This window comes from Leguminivora glycinivorella, chromosome 21 (assembly GCF_023078275.1).
Source record: "Leguminivora glycinivorella isolate SPB_JAAS2020 chromosome 21, LegGlyc_1.1, whole genome shotgun sequence".
NCBI lineage: Eukaryota > Metazoa > Arthropoda > Insecta > Lepidoptera > Tortricidae > Leguminivora > Leguminivora glycinivorella.
The window spans coordinates 4,167,954-4,195,324 of record NC_062991.1 but is presented as its reverse complement, the minus strand read 5'-3'; the positions used below and the strand labels follow the sequence as shown (position 1 = coordinate 4,195,324).

The 27,371-nt window shown below is 36.3% G+C and overlaps 1 protein-coding gene across 1 annotated transcript in view; it reads left to right on the top strand.

The window, feature by feature from the left end:
- Positions 1-27,371, top strand: part of LOC125237415 — a 73,147-nt gene that overhangs the window by 31,910 nt on the left and 13,866 nt on the right. Inside the window, 1 exon segment of the mRNA XM_048144465.1 lies at positions 8,449-8,584. Within this exon segment, the coding sequence (XP_048000422.1) occupies positions 8,449-8,584 (136 nt within the window).

Here is a 27,371-nt window from a genome sequence, read left to right as displayed (position 1 = left end):
GTGATTGAATAGGGGAGAAAAAAACGGAACTTCTCAATTAAAGCGGCCAGACTCGCAATTGACATAATTGACAATAAATGGACGGTGGGCTTTCTTCGGTTTAAAAATTGAACACTTGGTATTTGTTGTTTGTATGTTATTGTACTTTGTTTCTGCCAGTGTACATTATCCATGCTAATATTATAAATGGGAAAGTGTGTGTGTCTGTTTGTTTGTCCGTCTTTCACGGCAAAACGGAGCGAAGAATTGACGTGATTTTTTAAGTGGAGATGGTTGAAGGGATGGAGAGTGACATAGGCTACTTTTTGTCTCTTTCTAACGCGAGCGAAGCCGCGGGCAAAAGCTAGTCTTTTATATATCGACAAAATTCAGGCATAAGCTTCAACATTTTGAAAATTCGCCCGACGATCAATTCTTCGTCCCCAAATTTTTCTTAAATTTCAAAGTTTCATTTTTTCATTATGTTGCAAAGATAACACCTAATAGCATAGCTAAGAAACACTTGTGATCTTTTACCATTAAGAACAGTTGAGCATTTTTTGTTTCCAAATCCAAAATGACGCAATTTACAGTCGTCAGGAGCTTAATGACACTTACTTTAGAATAATTAGTATATCTAAAATCTTCCAACATTAAAGCCATCTGGCTCAGGCATAAACAACAAAGAACAGAGATTATTTAAGGATTTTTATTAATTCGTTTCATTCATAAATACTTCAGTTTTAAATTTTAAGTAGCGCTCATCAGTGTCTTAACATTTTTAAATTCACCAAAAAAACATTTAAGTACTATTATGTTGTGTTAAGAGGAAAACACCAGACATCATCAAATACATAAAACATAGAAAACAGAGCGTAGCTTGGGAGAATTCACAGCACGACGCGGTAATGGCGGACGATCCTCTGACAGCTCTACCCGCGCCAACTAGTGACGTGACACCGACCGTAGGGCTTGACAGTCTTGACACAGCAAGCACCACAATCGGTTATCAGTTGTAACATACAGTTTTTATGTGTTTTTGTTTTAATGCATATTCTTTTTCACATATGCGATTAACACATTCATCGCTGACGCCCGCATCCGCACTACTATTAACGTATTTCGTGACGCGAATTCACGTCTTCGGTAGTGAATGGGTTAATATGTGAATTCTGTTATTAATATGTGAGCTTGAAATTCTTATCCATATTCATCACACTTTTTCTACAAAATCTCTAATTTCCAAAGACCTAAAAAATATCTAACGTCGTTTTATTACTGAAACCAGTGAAACCACAAATCGTTTTGATGATTCACCAATGATTGCTGTAATTCCTAACGCTGAACGGACATGAGTCGAACCACTCGAACCAGTTTTATCTATAGTCCTTCTACTACAGAGTGACTACGAAAAGAAAGAGTGATGTGATATATACTGTGAAGTACTTCCCTCAATAGTTCATTGCCCTCCTAGTTCCCTCATAGTTCACTAGTTCATTTTGTTCAGATCAACATATCCATCTGTATCATAAACAATATTCGTTTCAGTTCTGTCATTCACGGATATATTGAATGGAATGAAGAATTTGACAGATGTGAAGGAATTATGATTTATAAAAATGTATGAATCACTCAAATAAAATTCTATGAATTGAAGATTTAAGCCTGTTTTCTTTTGTCTCTCTCTCTCTTTCTGAACGAAAGAGCAAGAAAATAAGAAAATAGTTTAACTGAATATTGAATAAAAACCAAATGATGTCGAGCCGAACTAGTGCATGAAGGAGATAATTTAAATATAGTAAAGTACATGCTTCATTTGTGGCTTGAATCTATTAAAACTAAAACCTTTACAAAACCCGAATAAGCGACATTGAAGTAATATGCGTTATAACACAACACTGTCTGCAAACTGAAATTACTTTACCATCTACATCCACTAAGCGTTGAAATAGTTATAATATATATTAATTCATGTCCGTCAGGAGCATTTGACTCTTCAGGCATTCGGAAAAGCACAAATCGATGCTAACCGCAAATTTATACCTGAGTCATATTGCCTGCGAGTTTTTACCTGCTACCTACATTAGCAGGGAATTTACGAAAACGGGTTCTAGCACAAAGGATGTTCTGACAAAGACAAGTGAGAACATGGATTCTTTGTATCTGATATAATTATGTAATAAATAACAGGCCTTTGCATCTATAACAGATGACTCAAGCAGCATCCTTGCGACACTTACGTTCGTGGCTGTATAGCCCAATTCGAGAGAGGATCCCTCGTCCGCACACATGGCAGGTGTATGCTCCCCCAGATGGGCGGGGGTTAGAGGCCTGCTCGTGACGCCTCATGCGTTTATCATTCAAGGAGGAGAACCAGGCGTTGTCGTGTTATAATTATGTAGGCACCTAAGAAACTAGTCATGTTGCAAAAAAAATGTCGTAGTTCCTGTACAATAAAATGGACATAGAACCAGAGTATCGTAGTTAGTTCATTAAATCGACATAGAACCAGGGTATCGTAGTTAGTTCATTCTATCGCTCTTCTGTAGTGGCGCGCCAGAGCCAGTTGCATTTATCTCCGAAGTTTACCAAGCGAAAAATTATTAAAATTTAATGAAACGTTGGTTTTATGCTATATTTTAGAGGAAAAATAAAATCGTGTCTGTATCTTAGAAACTTTTTTTTTAATAAAAAAAAAACGTAGCGTCAAAGATTGTCATTTTGGCTAGGCCGGCTGCGTTTGGTCTTAGATTTGGCGTTGACACTAGTTTTGCAAAAGCGACTGCCATTTGACCTTCCAACCCAGAGGGTAAACGGCCCTATTGGGATTATACCAGTTTCCTTACGATGTTTTCCATCACCGAAAGTAAATTAATATTTGGCAATCGCTTTTGACTTGACATTTCGTACATAAGTTCCGAAAAACTCATTATTGTGAGCCAGGGTTTGATGACTGAAGCCTTGAATTTCTGGCTTGAAAGTCTCTCTTACCGCTATGCCGCCAGCGCTTCAGTGACACATTTTAGCTTCTTTCGACATAATAATATCTCTTAACAACGAAATTAAAATCAATTCCGCTACGAAACATCCGTACCTTGCGAAAACAAAGACAAATGAAACAAAACACACTCGTATACACTCAGAGAAGGAATAATAAAGGAATACTCCTAATTACGACCCCACGTGGATTGAAATGGAGTCTCGTCTTATTTCTGCCTCGAAGCGTGATTCCATTAGGTAAAATGTATCGGCATCGCTTTCGGTGGATTCCAAACGGTTTTAGAGAATTCGTGACGAACCAGAATAACAGAGATCTCTTTATTCTGTTTTTTTTTTCATTTTGCCATGAATAAAAATATTTCTATTTCTATTTATTTTGATTACTCTTGTACGTGCGCTCTTGTGGGCGGTTTTTAAGCATACTTACGCAAGCAGTATTGATATCCCTTATCCCATTCATTGGGGGTCAACACAGCATGTTTTTTGAAACATTCACAAAGCAGATTACAGAATAATACAGAACTACAATATCTGTCAGGGGAAATTCTGATATATGACAATAATAAATCTAATTTTAATCTGTACTTTGCACTTTTAGGAGTTTTACGTACCTACTTACATAAACGCAGATAATTTATTGGTATATTTTCGGTTTTGACTTGTCAGTCCTACCAAAATGCACAAAACGAAGCGGATCTGTCCCTGAGTGACTTGTCATTAACCTACTTATTTGGTCGTCTAATAATTTTATTTACCCTCAACTGTCTCAATTGTCTTAAGGAGCCTTTTAAAGGGTAGCTTTTACATTATTAAATATCTAAAGATAGATTTAAATACCTAAAGAAGTAATACAGACTATTATTACTTTAGGTATGCTTTATGCCTATAAATTATGCCAAAACTCGTCAAACCACTGAGAATATAGCCAAGCAACAGACATTAGACACCTCCATTGTTGTTACGTTTCCTTTGTAATAAAACCTTCTCGGAATCCTGTAATGCAGGTAACATCACAACAGACTTATAGTACTAGTTATATCGTGGCATTCACCATCTGAAAGGTACTTCTGCAGTGAGAATAAAGACCCTTTTGATTTGGAAAGGCACAAGTTCACTAAGAGCATTTTCTCATTATTCGATTCGATGTCGGTTGTACGAAGAATGTCAAATCGAATCTTGAGCATTTTGATGTGCTCTGCCTACTCCTTTTGGGAATACATGCGTGAGATTATGTCTAGTTGAAATAAACAATTGAATATTGAGCACTTAGGTAAGCCTTGCTTTCTTAGTGCATATATTTACAGTTGTTATAGATCTCACGATCACGAATAAGTATCACGAAATCACGATATTTTGATTTGATGCACGCTCGACTGGCTTAAGATCGGTAATCTGTTTTACTACTTTATACCTTGTCAGTAGCAAATAAATCGAGAGTATACATTTTTTTTCTTTGTTTTACTCTACAAGTACAACTATTAACTTGTCAACATATACTGTGTATTCTCTATGAAATAGTACATAATAAGTAGAAAACAATAATTTGTTATATTAAATATGTTATAAATATGATTTACTGTATTTTTTATGACTGAAATGATTGTAAATAATTCTATATACGTACTAAACTTCCAATAATCTAACGACAGTTTTTGTGATTACGCTATTCAAAAATGAACTACATATTATGTATACTTTGGACCATCGTCAATATCATCATAGTTCATTTTGAAATGTTGAGAGAGTTCATTAGTTACACCCCAGTAGATAAAATGCACTTTTTATCGACCACCGTGCGCAACGTCAGTCACGTTTTATCGTTATTAATTAAATTCCGTAGGTCAGCACTTTTTATAATTTGATTATGGCCGGTGGAAGTTTTTTGTGAACTATTTAACTTCAGTTTTACGTTCCCACGGTATTCAATTTAACTTGGAAATTAAAAGTTATTAATGTTAATTGACTGCAGTAGATATAATTTATACGAGTCTTTCTATTAGAGAAGGTTCCTTATACTTTCAATAAGGTCCTTTCTGTTCAAAATTCCAAAAAAATCTGAATAAAAAAATGGTGCTTATGACACACGAAGTAGGTATTTAGGGTTCTCAAAGGTCGGCAATGCATTAGTGGCTCCCCTAATGTTGATTATGTCCATGGGCGACGATGATTGCTTCCCATCAGGCGGCTCTTCTGCTCGTTTGCTGCCTATATCATAAAAAAGAAACATAAGGAGGACCATTTTCAACAGGAAAGACACATGTAGATTGTACGTGCCAGACATCTACTTTTTTTTTTTTCGTTTTTTACAACATTTAACAGCTAATTTTATGTTTTTATAGGTATAAATATTAATGATGATCATCAACAAATTTGTAAGTTGAAATATTTAGGAAACCGGAAAATAAATCATTAAATATTTAAATATGAATTCGAGATAACGCCTTGATAATAATCTAAGGTCAATGAACTGATAAAGAGTAACGGGTTAATGACTTCTCTTTAAAAATGAATTAAAAATATGTAAATTCATTATTTTAAATTACAAAACGCATTTTATATGAGTTTTTTTAACGAGTTTATGATTTTAAAATTCATTGCATAGTTTTAGATAATGAACTAGATAGGTAATAGTTTGTTCTTTATGTGATACTTACAGTCACGTTCAATTTTATCTACACACGTACGGTAACAAAAATATCTGAACATTATTGATGCTTAATATTAGAATTTAAATACATATTAGTGTGTATTTTTTACATTTGTTTTTTTCTATAGGTAACAATGAATCATACCTACGAGAGAACAAGAAATAGAAGGAACTAAAACTTCTATTTGCAACGCAAAGCGACTTGCATACAATGAAAGCAGATAAAAGTTACTGGGTCAAACTATGAACAGATATACATATTATATTATACTATCCAAGTATCGAATGAACCTTCCTTTAGATAGAACTATACAGGTGACGTATTCCTTAGGGATTTACTTTCTAAAGAAATTTTATATAAAGAAAGTTGCAAAGAAAATTTACCTTTTGTATTGTATCAAAATACGTATTATTAAAAATGTTTCCGCACCTTCATTCAATTTTATTCGTGTCACATATAAGGTATTTGACTACATTTAAAATAAATTATTTCACACGATTCATGAAATAAAGCACCAAAAGATGAACAAAAATGCAACTTTAGATACAATTTCTATTTTATAAATCGTACAGAATAATAATTATAAAGGGGTAACTTGACCGTCATCGTTTAAATAGGCTAGTTTCCTATACTTAAAATAAAATATACTACTATACGAAAAAAGCACCAAATAATTAGAAGAAAAATATGGATAGTAGTTATTTTTAAACATAATTTCTATTTAATAAGTCAAAGAGTAAGATATAAAGCAAATGAATTGACCGTGCCGTCACTCCTCAGTATTTCATATTAATTCCATATTAGCAAATCGTTTTGACAGTTCTTAAAAAGAGGCTGAGTTGACTAATAAGAAAGTAGCCTATTCTATAGTAACAAAACATTTTACAGTTCGAAAATAAGATGATTTGATTACTAGTCAAGTAGTGCAACTGCCCTATGACCGTTAGGTCAAACAATGCCTGATATGACAACACTATCAAGTTTCAAATTTAGAACGAAACTGATCGAATTCCATCGAATTCCGAATTGGATATCAGCGTGGGAAACGCAAACAAGCATTGTAATTCGCACTAGCCAGTATCTATAATTCCAATCAACCAGCAAACAACCTTATTTGTTAGTAAACAGAAATCGAAGTTCATTGTTCCGGCGCAGTGAGATATGAGCTTGCGTGCGTTATCTGAAATTGCCGTTTGATGAAATAAGATACTGGCCGGTGATAATTGTTCCGAGTTCCGAGTAGCTAATTTGAATTTGGAACCCGAGTTCTTAGAGAACGCGCGAGATAGTCGTACAGTGAACAACACAGCTGTGAATAAAAAGTGCCAAAAATATGCATACACATCTTAAGGTACAGGCAATAAAGTTCTGTATATATAGTTTTGGCACTGTCTGTATTCACAGCTGTGTTGTTGACTGTACTATTGAGGTTACTAGTTTATTCTGAGCTCAAGATTCATAGGAACTAATAGTGATGCTGAATGATTTTTACACTGGTTTTTTCTACGGGTCAGATCGCTCGCGACTCTTGAAGTAACCAACCTATTGTGAACTCAAGTTCCATATGAACTAGTTATAGTACATTTATTTTAATACTTGGTTCTCTCTACAGGTCAACTCGCTCTTTCTTGGCTAGCAATTGGAACAATATAACACAGTTTGTACTACTCAAAGATATTTTGAATCTTAGTTCATTATAATACGCGCGAAGTCTGTTTATTATTTTTGGCGTCCTGTACTAGTTTTCTTAATTGTTTTTAGGAAGTCGAATGTAGTGCCAAGTTTTACAGTTCTTTGAAATGTATTCTCTTGTGTTATGCTTTCCGGCCTAGTGAAACATTAAAATCATTTTGCAATCCAACTATAGGTACAGAGACTAAGGCCGAGATTCAAAGAGTATAGTTAAGTTTAAGATTGAAACTTACATATACACCGTGTTTTTATTGTTTTCCGTTAAATTCAACACGCAGTTAGGTTTATCATAAGGAACCATCCTGTATATAGCTTTTCGTTGAATTCGAAAAAAAAATGTTTTTTCCTTTCCATACATAATAAATGAATTAATTAGTGTGAGAGGACCTTAATCATAACATTGAAGTCAGTGTCAAGTGTCTGACGGCAAATGTCAAAAAAAAAACAGGAAGTGGTAAAGTGGTAACCGTAAGAGTTAAGACGCTAGTTTCTTAGAGAAATTAATTGTATTTGATCTAAAGACCTTCCCTTAAAGTTAACGGAATTCAATAAAAACACAGTGTATAGCATAATATTTAAAATTTCATAAACTGTTTCTTATTTCGTGGGTGGACGAAAACTAGTGTATGCAGTGTATGTGACTATTTGAAAGCAAACTAGCACTTACTTTAAAAACGGTTCAATTAACGTTTATTATATTTCTATTAGCGACAAGTCTCGAATCTTTCGGAGATCCTTCGTCAGGCATGCGTGTGTGAAATATTCGAAACATGTCGCCAATAGCTAGACAGTGGACGTGAGTTGATTTATGTTTAAAATATGTCTCACAAAAGTTTAACTTGTCTAATTTATACTCATACTCATTGGCTACATAAAACAAACATACATAAACATATAATCACGCCTGTATCCCATAAAGGGGTAGGCAGAACACATGAAACTACTAAAGCTTCAGTGCCACTCTTGGCAAATAAGGGGTTGAAAGAAAACGAAACTGTGACATTGCAGTGACAGGTTGCCAGCCTCTCGCCTACGCCACAATTTAACCCATATCCCATAGTCGCCTTCTACGACACCCACGGGAAGAAAGGGCTACATATATTGATATATGTATGTTTGTTTGTTACAGCGGACCCGTTGCCAGGCAAGCACGTGCCGCTTGAGAGCTATGAGAGCGAACTCGAGCGCGAACACGCGCTCCCTACTTCCGTGCCCAATGCGGACATACTCAAGACCAACAGCAACCCCACCTATCACAAGCCTAGGTAAGTTTAAATTACTATAAAAGTATCCAAAGCACAATTTAAGAACACCTCGGTGGCTATTTCTTATGTTGAAGTAGTCATGACCAATTGCAACCCCACATTTCATACGTCCAAAACACGAGGAAATACTAGATATGCTCCCCCCTCTCCGTTCCCAATGCGGACATACTCAACACCAACAGCAACCCCACCTATCACAAGCCTAGGTAAGTTTAAATTACTATAAAAGTATCCAAAACACAATTTAGGAACACCTTGGTGGCCATTTCTTATATTAAAGTAGTCAAGACCAATTGCAATCCCACATTTCAGACGTCTAAAACACGAGGAAATACTAGATGGAGCATATCTAGATATTTCCTCGTGTACCAACAGCAACCCCACCTATCACAAGCCTATGTAATTCTAAAACACGGTAAATTTAACTTAAAACGTCTTAAAAACCTTTAGTGTTATTTTAATCGCTGACATGGATATAACCCCAATTGCAACCCCATCTATATACTCGTAAGACAAACTAAGAATATATCACACAATAAACTATGAGATGAGAGCAAACTCAAGCGCGTTTCCAATGCGGTCATAGTTAAGACAAATAACAACCTCACTTGTCTTAAGCCTATCTTTACCGACATGGACCTTTTGGTTGAAGCCAGCACAAATAAATATTGCCTTTATAAATCAGGTCAATCAATAACCATTAAATACTCGTGCAAGCGGCACAGAACCACAATTTTGATATTAATAATGCTAATAAATTATTTGTACCTTTGTCTTGATGACAATTTTGACAAATCGCTGTTAGAAACCATTTGATTAATTGCTATCATAATGTTTGGGAAATATTGATATTAATGTTGAGTTTGAAATTGTAATTTAATATCCGGTTTTAAATTATACATCTAAATTTTTTTTTGTTATGTTGTCTTTGTGATATATTTTTGGAGATACATGAAATGTAGACAAACTAGTACCTAATATAATATTTTTAACCGACTTCAAAAAAGGAGGAGGTTCTCAATTCGACTGAATTTTTTTTTTTTTTTTTTGTATGTATGTTACTCGATATCTCCGAGAATCGTAGACCGATTTTCAAAATTTTTTTTTTGATCGAACGGGTATAACCCCGAGATGGTCCCATTGGCACCAAGTCGTGGTCTGATGATGGGATCTTGGAGAAATCGAGGGAACTCTTCAAATGTTATAGGCACATGTAATGTTTTTTGTGTATTTTTCAAAGGTGCACCAGTATTTGCGCCTGATGGTAATAATTTTATGTGGCTGAGCTGATGATGGAAGGTCAACTCCTCAATGGTTAGGAGTTAAAGGACAATTCTTTCACTATTGTACATATATTCGGACTGATACATATAATATCACTAGGAACCACTAAAAATCAACAAATAAATTAACTTTTTGACAAAAAATAAAACCGCCTTCAAAAAAAAGCGTGTTACAAAACACGGAGGAACTAAAAAGCCAAAAATAATAAACCTTCGAATTCAGATTTCTTATCGGATTGCAATAATCTAAACATCCAAATTATAAACAAATCAATTATTTTTGGAGTCAGGACTAGCCTGCGTATGGTTGGGTAGGGCAAACAGGAAATAGCAAGGCGACGAACAGGTTTGGTACCGACTACAAAAATAATTGATTTGTTTATAATTTGGATGTTTAGATTATTGCAATCCGATAAGAAATCTGAATTCGAAGGTTTATTATTTTTGGCTTTTTAGTTTCTCCGTGTTTTGTAACACGCTTTTTTTTTGAAGGCGGTTTTATTTTTTGTCATATATATTCGACTTAATTTAAGTAGCTACAAGAAAAGTAGTCATAGTACCTAGTAATATTTATGACTATTACAAGTTTTTTTTTTATAAAGGGCTCACGGCCACAGACTAGCTGAGGCGAAGACGTGGCTTACGATGGAGCGAGGTCACGCAGAAGATGCGTGTTCATAATGAAAAACAAAAAACCTTTATTTACTAATATACAAATATAAATAAGGCTGTAAGTTACAACCTCTTCTAAGCAGAGCTTTTATATTAAATACCTAACTATCATAAATATACATTATATTTTTTGTGTCTATGTCTAAATTTAACATTTATCACCTTGAAGCCAAAAAAGCATAATATTACGATACTCAAAAACAGGTTGTAAAAACTATACCCAATAAATCCTGGCGTAGGCGTCAACATATAAACATATTAGATTATTACCTAGCTAATAAAAAAATAAGCGCGTTACAAAACACGGAGAAACTAAAAAGCCAAAAATAATAAACCTTTCAATTCAGATTTCTTATCGTATTGCAATAAGCTAAACATCCAAATTATAAACAAATCAATTATTTTTGTAGTCGGTACCAGACCTGTTCGTCGCCTTGCTATTGCCTGTTTGCCCCACCCAACCATACACAGGCTGGTACCGACTCCAAAAATAATTGATTTGTTTATAATTTGGATGTTTAGCTTATTGCAATACGATAAGAAATCTGAATTGAAAGGTTTATTATTTTTGGCTTTTTAGTTTCTCCGTGTTTTGTAACGCGCTTATTTTTGAAGGCGGTTTTATTTTTTGTTAAAAAGTTTATTTATTTGTTGATTTTTAGTGGTTCCTAGTGATATTATATGTATCAGTCCGAATACATGTACAGTAGTGAAAGAATTATCCTTTAACTCCTAACCATTGAGGAGTTGACCTTCCATCATCAGCTCAGTTGATTTTTAGTGGTTCCTAGTGATATTATATGTATCAGTCCGAATACATGTACAGTAGTGAAAGAATTATCCTTAAACTCCTAACCATTGAGGAGTTGACCTTCCATCATCAGCTCAGTTGATTTTTAGTGGTTCCTAGTGTTATTATATGTATCAGTCCGAATACATGTACAGTAGTGAAAGAATTATCCTTTAACTCCTAACCATTGAGGAGTTGACCTTCCATCATCAGCTCAGTTGATTTTTAGTGGTTCCTAGTGATATTATATGTATCAGTCCGAATACATATACAGTAGTGAAAGAATTATCCTTAAACTCCTAACCATTGAGGAGTTGACCTTCCATCATCAGCTCAGCCACATAAAATTATTACCATCAGACGTAAATACTGGTGTACCTTTGAAAAATAGACTAAAAACATTACATGTGCCTATAACATTGGAAGAGTTCCCTCGATTTCTCCAGGATTCCATCATCAGACCCTGACTTGGTGCCAATGGGACCATCTCGGGGTTATACCGGTTCGATCAAAAAAAAAATTTTGAAAATCGGTCCACGATTCTCGGAGATATCGAGTAACATACATACAAAAAAATAATAAAAAAAAAAAAACATTCAGTCGAATTGAGAACCTCCTCCTTTTTTGAAGTCGGTTAAAAAATGACCGATATGTCTTTGAGATTTCGCAAAAGTTAAGTCATTTTTTACTTTGATAGGTTATAACAGAGACGCATAAATAAAAAAGACTAGTACATTACTTAAATAACGAAATATTCGCATTCAGAGGTACTATAGGTAAGAAAACATCGACGAACCTCAAGCACCAAAATGAGATTCGTCACGAGCAAAAAATAAAATCTTTAACTGACAAATAGAGTCTCTAGTGTTCCTTTAATTGCGAGAAACAAGTGATAAGTGATTTTCATCACTATTAGTTTAGATAAAAGCGCGTACATCCATTTTAAAGGCCGGCAACGCACCTCCAACCTTTCTGGTGTTTCGGGTATCCATGGGCGGCAGTGATCGCATACAATCAGGGGACCTGTCCGCCCATTTGCCTCCTGTCCATATTTTTTTTTTAATAAATGTAGCCTCGTCCTAGTGTATTTTAGGTTGTGACAAAAAAGTGCCAAGAAATAATTGGGCCATTTTGTTCAAAGTTGTCCACCCCACTTTTTGTAACATGGGTATTTTTTACGCGATTCATACTCAGAATCGCGAGGCCTTTCGATCCTGATAGGAGAAAAAAAATGTCCCGAGATTTCCATAATTTTTTCAGACCTTCCATTACCGCCTTACAATCTGTATGAAAAAATGGTAACGGAATGTGAAAAAAACCTTGGGGGCACTTTTTTTCTCCTATTAGGATTGAAAGAGCTCGCCATTCTGAGTAGAAACCACATAAAAATTTCCAAATCCAAAAAAAAGTGGGGTGGACAACTTTGAAAAAAAATGACCCAATTGCCTATCTAATTTTTACTAGTCTCTGTGACATGGAAGTCTTGCATAGATAATAAGCTTGCGCTATCAAGATTTTATCGAAGATAACAGTCTTGTTTCACACACTATCAATTTATTGTGGATCCTATTGTTACGCTAATTGACCGTCTCAAGTGCCAAGCCGTTCAGTTTGAGGTTGGAGAGAGAGGGACGGAGCTATATAACTGCTATAGCTGTGTCCCTTTTCTCAACCTAAAGTCTTGAACACTATCAATTTATTGTGGATCTGAGCTTGATCATTAACCACCCACGGGTGCATGTTTGGTTAAATCGTGTAATAAAATGGTTAAGTTATTAAGTATTTGTAAATATAGCAGAACGAGCTTTATATGACCCCGTTTGATAAAATTTACCACGTAAATATTATTCATTAATCCGATGAAATTAAATTGTTGTTGCGTTGTTGTTGTTTTTGGGGCATTCCACGACAATGTCGCTTACGACATGCAATTCTTCTAATACTTCTGAAGACGCTAGGAAAGCGAAGTTGTGTCTGACAACCTTTCATGAATTGGTTAACCAATTCGCAGTATTTTCTCGAGTTTTACGGATTTGATGACGCGACCGCGTAGAAGACCGCAGCCAAATAGCCTAGACCCTACTCATAGTGTTGTGTTCCTGCCGGTGAGTAAGGCTGCCAGAGCTCAAAGCGCTGGCTGGACGTCGTGACAGCGGACATGGAAGAGAACAATCTCCCACCTCAGGATGCCGAAGACCGGGCAGTAGAGAAGGCTGAGCAGGAAAGCGGACCCTGGCGCTAGGCCCGGAAACGCTAGGTTGAAGAAGAAGAAGCTGCCATACAAGGCAAAAGAATGTCGTAAGCGACTTTCTCGTGCCCCTTTTATGCGGCTGATACGCTATTCCGCTTAAGATGTATTTTTGAGGTCGATTGGTTCTTCTTAATAAGCAGATTTTACACTTCCTAACTTTAGGTAACTTACATTTTCATTTCAAAAAAGGTCACAGTCACACTCTTTTTATTTATTTTTAATCCCCGGCGCAAAAACGACGGGGTGTTATAAGTTTGACGTGTCTGTCTGTCTGTCTGAGTATTCTTAGCCACGTTCATGAAAATCGGACCACTATGTCGCGGTCGGGATTTTTTTCAAATTTGTTTATGTGACTCACAAACATGGACCTTCCTCCCCCCTGTCACATGTCACATTTTGTGGATGATGAATTCACATTAATGGATGAGCCCTTATGACCTACTTGTTTCTTCAACAACGTACTTGCCCCACTTACATGAATAATCGTATAATGATATTATACCAATTTTACGACCCCCAGATAAATCGTCCGAAAACTTTTTACGCCCCCATAAACGGCGTTTAACTTTAACGGGACAATTCACGTTTTAACGTTAATGAGCTAATTTCGAGATTAACCGTGTCCATTAAATTATAAGCTTTTGGACTTCACAAAATAGCCGTAACAATTAAAGCTACTTTGATAATAGACTGTAATTTCATTAGACTTTGAAGCGGTATTAAAATAATAATACTTGGGTATAACGTCCCAGTAGTAATTCTTGAATATTTTATATTTCATTAGTTTAAACAATCCCATTTATTTATTCGTATGGCATACATGTTAGAAAATAGAAAAAAAATAATAATCTGTGTTGAAAAAAAATCATTGTTCTATCTTCAAAAACCAGGGAGGAAATAGTTGAGAGCGTTTGTATGGAGAATTGACCTCTCCTGTATCGTCTTATACCAAGATGAAAACTCCAAAGTAACCATAACAATACATTTATTGACTTGGAAACTCCCTCTGAACCTCCTAAGGGAATATATAAAATTGATTGTAACTTGTGCCCTTCCACAATTTCCCTGCACTTTATACCCAACTTGGCGCTTTTCAACGTAACAAATTCAATAATCGGGACAATAGACCGGACACAATAGGAACTTTCGGCATCCTGTCTATACCTAAACGACGTAAGTCTCTTTCAACTCAAATGCGCATAAGCCCTTTTGGTAATTTCAAACTTTACCCTACCGCTTCTTTCAAATTCGCTAAAAAGGCGTAGACTTAACAATTGCAACTGCATAGTATATTGTATAGAAAAGTTGTGGTTTTCAAGAAACTTGTAATGGCCGTCAGACTTTTTAATGCATCTTTTATCAATGCTTAACTGTTTCGAAGAATTCTGCGAGTAGACAAAGTGGGTCTGTTTTTTTGGTATAAGAGACAAACGAGCAGACGTTTCGTCTTATATTTAATAATTATCACTGTCCAAGGACATTTGGAACACCAGATGGATTGAAACTTGATTGTATGACTTTAAAACGGCAACTAAGCACCATATTGAAGGTTATTTGAAGGTCCGGAGATGTGACGGGCGACAGGTCATTCCATGTCACAGTTCAGCTGTGCGAGGCAGGAAGTTTTTGGATAAACGCACAGTTGAAGATTGCCAACCATCTCTAAGGGCCAGTTGCATCAACCACATTTGACAGACACGTCACGCAGCAGACGTCTATGGAACTTGCCATACTATAAAATTAAACGAACGCTTTAACGGTGACAAACGGTTTGTAAATTAAATTACTGTCACGTAAAGATTCTACTACTTATAGTAAATAGCGACCGGGCCCGGTTTCGCACGGGTATTACACATGAAAATCTTCCTCTTGAATCACTGTATCTGTTGAAAAAACCGCATCAAAATCCGTTGCGTAGTTTTAAAGATCTAAGCATACGTAGAGACAGACAGCGAGAAGCGACATTGTTTTGAGACGAGAGTGAGTGGCAAATATCTGCATTTCTTTCTTGCATATTTGTTTCAAAGCGCTGGTAGCCTAGTGGTAAGAGCGTGCGACTTTCGGTCCGGAGGTCGCGGGTTCGAACCCCGGCTCGTACCAATGAGTTTTTCGGAACATATGTGCGAAATGTCATTTGATATTTGCCAGTCGCTTTTCGGTGAAGGAAAACATCGTGAGGAAACCGGACTAATTCCAATAAGGCCTAATTACCCTTCGGGTTGGAAGGTCAGATGGCAGTCGCTTTCGTAAAAACTAGTGCCTATGCCAAATCTTGGGATTAGTTGTCAAAGCGGACCCCAGGCTCCCATGAGCCGTGGAAAATGCCGGGATAACGCAAGGAGGATGATGATATTTGTTTCAAAACTTGTAGCAATAGCTTGCAGCTGTAAATTCAGCTTTACAAAAAGTCAGCAAGGAACTTCGGGTAATTACGATGCATCTCATTGCTTCAAAGTCCCATTTTCTACATCTAAGCACTTGTTATAATTCACGCGACTTCTGTACTCGAGGCTTACGAACTTACGTGACTGTTCTTGCCAGGATTATGCTAATTGCCAGTGTCGAGTGAATACTTTGCGAGTTGCCATGGTTACGCTGACATAATCTTTTGAGGTTATTTGAAGGACTGAAGAAAACGAGATGTGAATTCATTAAAAGTAAGCTAATTTTTAACGACAATGTAATGTGACCAATCGTAATTTGTAACAGGTCATGATATTTCAAGGAATCTATCGTTTTCATATATCATATACATACCATAAATCATAAACAGTTTCATTACAATCGCAAAGTTCTTAAATGAGCAAATGTACGCAGCCGAAGCGGGAGCTATATGTACGCCTTACCTTTGCGATTCTCAACACGGTTTCAGGTCCAAGCGATCTGTAGAGACGAACCTATTAACTCTGGTTGACTCCGTCTCTGAGCATTTAGATATGGGAATTCAAGTTGACGTGCTGTACTTTGACTTCAGGAAGGCTTTCGATCGCGTAGATAACGACATATTATTGAGCAAGCTGTGTAGTATTGGTTTCTCGCCGAAGCTGCTCCGGTTATTTGCCAATTATCTGCGCGATCGACAGCAGTATGTGCAGCACGGATGCTTCGTATCGAAACCCTACCACACGCGTTCCGGAGTCAGTCAGGGTTCGATTTTAGGACCGTTTCTCTTCGGCTTGATGATAACGGACTTAGCTGCTATCCCTAAACATGCGAGATGTTTACTTTACGCAGACGACTAGCTAATTTATGGAGTGCAACAATTGTCCGACTGCGCATCGTTACAGGAAGATATTGATCGTGTTCATCAGTGGAGCATTAAGAACAAGCTCCTTTTCAATAACTCCAAGTGCTCCGTGATGACTTTCAGCCGTGCCAATAGCCCTATTTTCGCTCAATACCTACTAGATCCTGATCCCATTACTCGAGTCCAGTCTGTTCGGGACTTAGGAGTCATTCTTGACATGCAGCTTAACTTTCATGAACATATGAAAACGCTGGCAACTAATGTCTACCGGAGGTTAGGGTTTGTGGTCCGAAATGCACGAGATTTTGATCAGGTTAGAATTATCAAATTAGTGTACACTGCGTTAGTCCGGAGTAAACTCGAGGCAGCATCGGTTATCTGGAGCCCGCATGAGGAGAAGTACATACTCTTGCTGGAAAAAATTCAGAAAGCCTTTCTGCGATTTTTATACAAGAAGGAATACGGTTATTAGTTATTACCCATATTTGTACCCATCAAAATTCCTACTTGGAGTATTAGGGTTTAATTCCTTAGAGGTAAGGCGCAACTATGGACTCTTGACTACTGCGTGTAATGTCTTACGAGGAAAGTCGGACTGCCCGGAATTGGTTGCACAGGTTGTACGCCTGTTCGTTCCATCTATAGCTAAGGCCCAATTTAATTTCAGACCACGAAGTAGTCAACTTTTAGCTGTGCCTAAAACCCGTACTGTATCCCATGGCCAATCACCACTTGTCCGCGCTCTACGGTATATTAATGCGCTACTCGCATCAGCACCGGAATGTGATGTATTTGCAAGTGGTTGGTTGGATCTGTGTAAAGAATGTATGAGGTTTTGTGAGATGATGGATAAACGTGAATCTTCTGTCTTGTATTAGTTTATCTGTGTTTTTTTTTTTTTTTTACCTTTTTAGATTGTATTATGTACCTAGTTGTATAAATACTGTCTGTTATCAATTTCACAGTGTATTAGTCCGCTGTAAAGCTGTGTAAATTTTTTGAATAAAATAAAATAAATAAAATAAATAAATGTAGAAAAACCGTTATCCCAAGGGAGTTTTTAAATGCTCAGTAACTGTTTTTGTAGCTTTTCATAATTTCTTAATCTGTAAGTGTGATGAAAAACATTTCGTAACTCTGAGTGTAAATATCGAGTCTCGAGTCTTTCAATAGCTCCAGAAAGCTGTTGCGATTTAACTTACTCTCGTTTAAAATACATACATATTTAACTTCTGCCCTGCACCTTTCCTAAGTATATTTCGGGACAGGTAAACCCTTAGAATATCAGAAACAAACTTATTAAAAAATCTACAAATTTCCGCTATTAAAAAAGTTATGATTGGCCATTAAAAGTTACACAAATCAAATACCGGGACGAAATCCATAACAAAACAATCAGTCATATCAGGTAAACAAAAACCTATTTCGTTTCATCCTAATTAGCTTTGAAACCTTACACCATAACCTTTCCAGTACCAAAATGACTTAAATTACCTTAAAAACATGGTAGATACGTCTAAAAGTCAATGTGTTTTGTTTTTAATTAAAACGATCAATCAGTTTGGAAAAGTTTGACGTAATTGAATGTCGCTAAATTGAGGCCTAATCGATTATAAGATAAATATTAAAAGAGACTAAGGACGTAAAGAATAGTGACAATTACAACACTAGGCATAAAATGTGCTAAAGTCTCAAATATATAAAAAGTCACCTTCACCACTTTAGATGCTTGGTTCTCACGTTTCTTCAAAATCCTTCAAACCTTTAAAAAAGAGCGTATTCGTATATCCATCTTGAAGACACGACTTTCATTCGTCTTTAGTCCATGGGCTACGAAAACGGCTTCCTATTAAGCAATTCGTCTATTTCGCATAAAAAGTTGGACTTTATAAACTGTTTCAAATAACATTTGCTCTACAGGAAAAGGCGAGCAAAATAACAGTAATAAAAACTGGTAAATATACTCTTTCCCAACATTTTCCTTCCTAAAACAATTTGTCAGCCGTAAAATGAGCTCCCCTATAAAATGAAAAACAATTTGAAACTACCCTCCGTCATTTCCATACAATTCATAACAGAACCAATAAAATATCGTCATTTTTCAATCACTGACACGTGGGCTTACTTGAAATGAAACTCTAAATCTGCTGTTATAAAAGATTTAAGAAGTAAGGACTGGGCAACTCAGTCTCGCTTTGTGTGGTACGGCTCAGCACAGCGAATGTCATTCCCATAGCTGGGCATTAACTCGTTAATCCGTTAATCGTTAATTAACGAAGTTAACATTTCGATTAACGGATTAACTTTTAAGTTAACTTGAAAAAATGTTAACGGACTTGTTAACTTCCGTTAAATTTCTCCGAGTCCGTTAATCGTTAATCTAGTAGGGCACTGGCGCCATCTGCGCTGCGAAAAACACGTTCTGAACGCTACTATAAAAGCCCGAAGTACGGCAAGTCCTATGATTTGCCGGTAAATCCTAGGTTTTACCACAGAATATATAATAGTACAAGTACAGAAGGCCCACTGCTTTGATGTTCACAACATGCCGCCTTTTTAAATACCTACAAAATTCTAACAAAGAAACGAGCCGCACGTGCGCGGCGCCCAGCGATAGGGTTGCCTACGGATTACAACGATTTAATACTCAGATAAAATGTTATACTATTATATTCAAGTCTTGGGTACTTGTATATATATATTTTTGTTTAAGTTCCAACATCACAAGCCTTATGGAATCTTTTCGGGGGACTTAATCAATAGTAGATCTGTGTAAACATGTCCTATGGTATTTATTTTATTCATGATAGTATTCATGATTTTTCCCCTCACTAGCTCGGAAACACATGTTTTGTCCTTTAATAGCAGCGAGTAAAAACGCATTTTATCCACTAGTGGGTAAAGTAATTTGACCTTGAATAAAGTCAATTAACTGCCTTAAAATTGATAAAAGTAGGTGAATCTAGTAATAAAGATGATTTACCACCTGTGGAACTACTGGAAGCAGTGATAAACGCATTTTTTGCGCTGTAGTTTCCTCGCTATAGTGAGGGGAAAAGTTTTGTGTTACACTCGGGCGCAAATGTATTTTACTTCTCGTGTGTTAAAAAACTCGCAAGTTCAGGATTCTATTCTCGAACCACTCGCTTCGCTCGTGGTTCAACTATAGAATCCTTTCACTTGCTCGTTTTTCAATTTCACACTCGGCGTTAAAATACAACTTTGCCCCCTTGTATAACAAATAACTATTATTAATGAATATTTAACTAAGCATTATTAGCCATTCCACACGCGGACATCGCATATGAACCTTAAAAAAAACTCGCGACGTAAAGTAACATTAGAAAGTGCGAACGTGCGTTCCGTGAGAACACGCGCCACCCCTGATTAGGCCGCGAACTCGCGGCCGACGGCATGTACTTGTAGCGCGGTGATAGAATCGCGGAGTGAGCCGCCCCTGGTTTTACCGATGTCGATTGCTAAAAGTTCGAAATATTACCTAAAAAAGTATTCTTCACGTGGATTTGCTTTTACTAACTTTGATTCGGTGAATCCTAAGCTTTACCATGGCGACTGTTGTAGTGATAGGGCAGCAAATTCGAGCCCTATTTACGACCACATTCGCTTCCCTAGCCTCTACCGCCCAAAGTGCCACAACAGTCCCGTCACCGCCAGCATCTCTCCTGACACAGCTCTTGGCAGTAGCTCAGGCGATCACTGCCTTCCACGTGCAGCCTAGAGTTCAATAGGCTAGCTGTACTTCGGCCTTTTACAGAAATATAATACGTTATAGTGGATACTGATGCAACTAAATAATTAAAGAAAAGTTCAATTTTTTTCACGTGTAAACGGATTAACGATTAACTTTAACTTACGTTAAATTTGTCGAAATGTATCGCTTTAACGATTAACGAAGTTAACTTTTTTAGTAACGGATTAGCGATTAACGAAGTTAACTATTTGATTAACGGTGCCCAGCTATGGTCATTCCAAATCTAAAGCAGAACCCAACTAAGGAAGTAGGTCCATCTTGTAGAAAACCGCAGCCAATAACAATAAGCCCCTCTCGTAATGTTGTTCCTAGTTCCGGTTAGTTAGGTTGTCGGAGCTCAACGATGGAGCGAAGTGTTAGCGTCGGCTACACGCATGTAGCATTTGAAGTTGCAGGCGTTCCTAGGTTACGGAAACTGTTTACCATTGAGCGGGCCGAATGCTGTTACGATTTCGACCGTATGTTGATGCGCTTTGGTGGAACACTTAAACGGATTTGAAATGAAATGAAATATCTTTTTTGGCTTTAATATGGTAACAAGGTAGGTCTTATGGCTAAGTTTTCCATGCATGTTCAACCTGCATGCAGGCGTGCAATTTGGTTGCGCGCGGTTGCTCGCATGCTTGGCTATCTTTCATGCATTTTGAGACCAGTGTGCCACCTCCTTACGAATTAATTTATAAATCAGTGACTGTCATAACAAAAACTCGCTAAGCCTGTGAAATTTGTTTTTTGTATCATGTGGGGAGAAAATTGTGGCCGTAAATGTATAATTACAGTAGCAATTTAACACCTGACACATTTAAAACGGGGCTTTGTTTTACAGCGTTGTTTAATTTAATAGAACATTTACGGAAAATGTGTGTGTTAAATAAATAAAATAATTGAGGTATCTGTAGTAAAAGTTGCATTATTTACTAATAGCTTTTGCCCGCGGCTTCGCTCGTGATTGCGCATTGCTCCATACAAACTTTCACCCCCAATGTTAGGGAAGTGGGGAGTCAGAAAGAGACAAAAATCAGCCTATGTCACTCTTCATCGCTTAAACTATCTCCACTTCAAAATCACGATTCGTTGCTCCGTTTTGACGCGAAAGACGGACAAACAAACAGACAACACTTTCCCATTTATAATATTAGTATGGATGTAAAATCTTATTGAGTCAACCATTGCTAGCATTGATGTTTGGACACTTTGGACATGTCCATAAGATACGAGTTTTGTTTGTAATAAGTAATAAATCGACGCCACTTTCATACCTTTCGCAATCATGACAATAATTAAAGTAACTCATAATTAAGAGAATCATAATCTTATGGATTATACGCGAGTCTTTTTTGGATATACATATTTTCAAAAAAAGACGTTCCTTGCTAGTACCGTGTCGCAACGCGGATGCGATAGACTCTTAGCGCCATCTGTCGGCGAGTAGCGGTTTTATTTTATTACAATGCAATCGTTTTAGGTTTTTAGGTTTTTTTATGGTGTAAACATAAGTTTTATTATAGAATTTTATTTAATTTTTAGCTACAAAAACTGACCCTAGGCGACTTAGTCTTTTAAACTGAATACAGTCGAATAAAAATATTTAAAAATAAATTACTTTATTTTTAAGGAAAAGTGAACGATGCCTTTTATTTAGGAACCAATATCTATACCTAAACATGCAGTACATAATTAACTATAGGCAAAGTATAATAAAGAAAACTATCGTATAAGGTAGATATATCGTCACTACTTTGAAAAAATCTCGTATCTCTCACTGCTCCTCAAAGTTAAAACGCAGTAAGTCTATATGCATTGCATACATACTTATTACATTTTTCTTTTCATTGACAGAAGAAGATACAAGTTTTTTTCAAAGTAGGACGATATGTACAATTCACTAGTAAATTCTGACAACCATAATTGAAAACACACACACGTCCCATGCAAATGTGCATTAGCAATTTAAGCTAAGCGGATACGCTAATATAAACACTACAAAGTATCAATTACCATTAATTTCAAAATAACTCTTAAAACCAGGCCTTAAACCCTATAGTTAAAACCTAGGCATTCCATTCACATCTTGTTTGTGTTGGAATAAGTCTTTTTATTCTTAACGCGTTATGCGTTATTTCAAAAGCTTAAGGATAAAAATAGAGTAGATATTTTTGCACTTACACATTCATTAAAATGCTGTGTACATCTCGAAAATAAACTCAACTGAATAGCGCGGGCAGTATGCCAATTTTTGACATTTCCATATACCCTTAGCGACCTCTATCGGCATAAAGTTACGTTAATATTTTAGTTCATGTTATACTGGTCTTGTATTAGAATGTAGGCGTGTTTGGACCTAGTTATGGATTTAAAGGTCATTGGTCTTAGGTTTTATGGATCTATTTGTATGAATACAGACGTCTGTCATTTGGCTATTGTTATTAGTCTAATGAGAGCGATGTTTTTGCAAACATAACGATCATTAGCCACCGTGATTCTTTCGATGGAGATAATGTCATGGAAAATGTATGGAGATAGTGAGCGCCCTCAAACCGTTACAGTAAACGAGCATAATATAATGTAGAATGCACATCGGCTTTTCGTCTTCGTTTCGTAGAACGCTTTCTCTTTCTTGCTTATGTGACGTTAATTGTCTCTTTCCAAAGACCGATTTGCATTCTTTAAAATGGCCGTTTACTGTACGTACTTAATCCAAATATTACATACATTTTTCTAGACTGTCGCTACGTGAGTATCATTTTTGATATCATCCATGGCATTTCTGATTCCTATGACAACTAAATTAATTTTTGTAGGGACTATTAATAAAAAACTATTAATAAATGTTTTTGGATTTTTTCCCGTTATTTTGACAGTTAATTTTATTTAGTATCTAACAGTGGAGGGGCGTCGATACAACTCGATTCCTTACGGGTTCCCTAAAATTCTCCAGTATCTGTTGAGTAGACGTTTATACAAAACAGATCCCGAAAACCCCTCCGGCTTTATCAACGAAAATTTTCACGCCACGCCACTGGTATCTAAACAATATAAATACTGTAAAAACGTACAATATTTCTATGCTTATTTGTTAATTTAAGACTGTCAAAAAGCGAAACAACTTGTTTTTAATAAATATTATGTTTATGTTCAAAACACTGAAAAGACGCTAGTGTGTGTAGCGCTTAAAATAACAGTGAATTCCATGTTTCTATTCTAGTGAAATCACTTAGAGCATGTTTTCATAGCCTTCAGTTACTATCTAGAATGCATATAACGTGCAACAACATTGCACAACAATAATGCAAGAACGTATGTAAATTTAAACTGCACATGTGCATTCGAAATTTAAACATTTTAACTTGATTTGATACCGACTTCACCGCTGTTGTATGAAAATTCTAACAAAATTAAACTTTAAAAAAAAACCCCGACCGCGACATAGTCAACATAAGTAGACCGATGTTCATGAAACAAGGCTAAGAACACTCCCGACTAACTCAGCTTTCAGACAAAAAAAAACTAAATCTAAATCGGTTCATCCGTTCTGGAGCTACGATGCCACAGACAAACACACACACAGACAGACAGACACGTCAAACTTATAACACCCCCTCGTTTTTGCGTCGGGGGTTAAAAATATAAACATGCAAAATACAAACAAGAAGTCGGATACAAATATAATAATGTACTCTTAATCAGCGAATTAGCACCAAAAACTATTCTTCTCTCTTATTATTTATTTATTTAAACTTTATTGCACACTAAAAAAAGAAGTACAAATGGCGGACTTAATGCCTTAAGGCATTCTCTACCAGTCAACCATAGGGCAAAACAGAAATACGCAAATGTGGGTGCAGTAAGAAAAATAATTTAGATACTCGTAGCATGACAACTAGGTATAGGCAATTTACGACAACTATTAACACTATTATTTACAATCCAATCAATATAATACATATACAAGGTGCTCGCGAGGAACCCGCATAACTTGAACCACGCGTTTCTGAGGCAAAAAGAAAGAAAAAATGTTATATGAATTTTAAAATTTTTTTTTTTTTACTTTTTTGGACGTATTTTCACATAAAATTTTTTTTATCCATAAAGTTGGCAATTAAAATGAGTTCCTTCATTTATTTTTCTAAAAACCAAATTATTTGGAAGTTTTTCTTGTCACATTTTGACATCTATCAATAACTACTGTGAGACTATGCTCCACAATTGCGCATCAGCGCCGTTAAGAAACCTTTTCTACTGAGTAACAATACGGAAATGTTTTTTTTAAATTGGCAATAACTCTGAAACTAGACGAAATCTAGAAAAGTTTATATGACATTTTAGTCTTAAAATGTGACCAAGAATATGCCGTTAAAGTTATATGGGTTCCTCGCGAGCACCTTGTATAGTATATAGCATATAATATCAATACTTATATACTTATACACAAATATATAATACAAAAATATATATATATTATGTTGAAGTTAGTTTTTCAGTTATTTTGTATTTGTAATTTTTACAAAAATATATATTTACAAAAAATGTACGCGGCGTTCATGATATATTTGAAGTCGGTGCCAAGACAAATAAGAATACAGCCAATATAGGTCACAAAAAAACTGTGATGAAAGTATTAAAAAAATTGCATTAGAATTCACAGCAACGTCTACTTATTCGTACATAAAAACGAGTGAAATAGGTATCTACTACCAAGTAATACATACATACATACATATAATCACGCCTGTATCCCATAAAGGGGTAGGCAGAGCACATGAACTACTAAGCTTCAGTGCCCTCTTGGCAAAGAGGGGTTGAAAGAAATCCAAATTGTGACATTGCAGTGACAGATTGCCAGCCTCTCGCCTACGCTACAACTTAACCCATATCCCACAATCGACTTCTACGACACCCACGGGAAGAAAGGGGGTGGTGAAATTCTTAACCCGTCACCACGCGGTTAATTTAAGTCTATCCAAAAGCGAAGCAAATTGTTTTTAATAAATATTATGTTCATGTTCAAAATACTCAAAGACGCTAGTGTGTGTCGCTCTTAAAATAACAGTGAATTCCGTATAAATGTTTCTATTCTAGTGAAATCACTTAGAGCATGTTTTCATAGTTAGTTTAATAGGGTGGCAGCATGTGACACTCTTTGAGTTGCAGGCGTCCATTGGTTACGGTGACCGCTTTCCATCAGGCGGACCGTATGCTTGTTTGCCACCGACGAAGTATAAAAAAAATAAAAACACCCGGGGCCAAGTTACCAAGTAATGTCAAGTCAAAATAAGATTTCTAAAGTTCAACCACTCAGGTCATTGGCCCGAGCCATGTTAACACAAAGAGATCACATCACAAGATATTAAAGTTTGATCAAAGGAAAACAATCTTGCATATTGGTTTCGCTTTCAATTGGTTTCACATTGTTCTTGGTGATTTTGAATTCTATTGGAATTTAGTAGGTTATTATGGCTTGATTTGATTAGTTTTCTTTTAGGCTTAAATTTTCGTGAGTTTAATTGGAATTAAATATTTTCGTACATTTTTACTCAGTTTTTTTTTCTAATTTATTTATAACAAAGTAAACGTACTTATTGACTAAGTCCCAATAGTCCCATGGTATGCTCAAAAAGGCTTGTGTTGTGGGTACCCAGACAACGATATATACATATAAGCCATATACTAATATTATAAATGGGAAAGTGTGTATATCTGTTTGTTTGTCCGCCTTTCATGGCAAAACGGAGCGACGAATTGACGTGATTTTTTAAGTGGAGATAGTTGAAGAGATGGAGAGTGACATAGGCTACTTTTTGTCTGTCTCTAACGCGAGCGAAGCCGCTGGCAAAAACTAGTAGATATATAAATACTTATTATATATTATCATATTATATAGAAAAAACATCTAAAACTCAGAAACCTCACCCCATCGAGATTCGAATCCAGGACCGCAGCTAAGCAGAATTTTTTGAACGCATTAGCCAATCCTAGGTCCATACTTATATTCAAAATTGCTCATTTAAAAACACAGCTGCAAGTCTACAACTAGACAGGGTAAAGCTACCCTATTATTGGCACCCCACCAAAACCCTATAGCAATTTCAAACTCTTTAGCCATCTGTTACCTTTTAGTATCAATCATATAATCGTTTAGGGACCCACAATTTAACAATTCGAAGAATCTATGGCCCCTTTGTGAAATTTCACCTCTTTGTCTTCATTTTCATAGGATTTCTGTAAAATGTATATCAACCACAAAAGTGCTGGCTTCCTAGCAGTAAGAGCGTGCGACTTTCGATGCGGAGGTCGCGGATTCGAACCCCGGCTCTCGTTACCAATGAGTTGTTCTGCGAAAAACTCACTTACGACTTATGTGCGAAATGATATTTGCCAGTCGCTTTTCGGTGAAGGAAAACATCGTGAGGAAACCGGACTAATTCCAATAAGGCCTAGCTGTAACCTTTGGGTTGGAAGGTCAGATGGCAGTCGCTTTTGTAAAACTAGTGCCTGCGCCAAATCTTGGGATTAGTTGTCAAAGCGGACCCCAGGGTCCCATGAGCCGTGGCAAATGACGGGATAACGCGAGGAGGATGATGATGTATATTTAACTATAAATTTCATATTTACCATAGATCAAGCAAAAACATCTACTTAGCATACCCGATGTCAGTCCAGAAATGATGTAGGTAGTCCGTCACTTTTCACTGCTTTCTCGAGTAAATTGTAGTAGGTCGAATTCAAAGAAAACACGAAAAATGCCTCGTTGTGTGTTCTTTATTGCAATAAC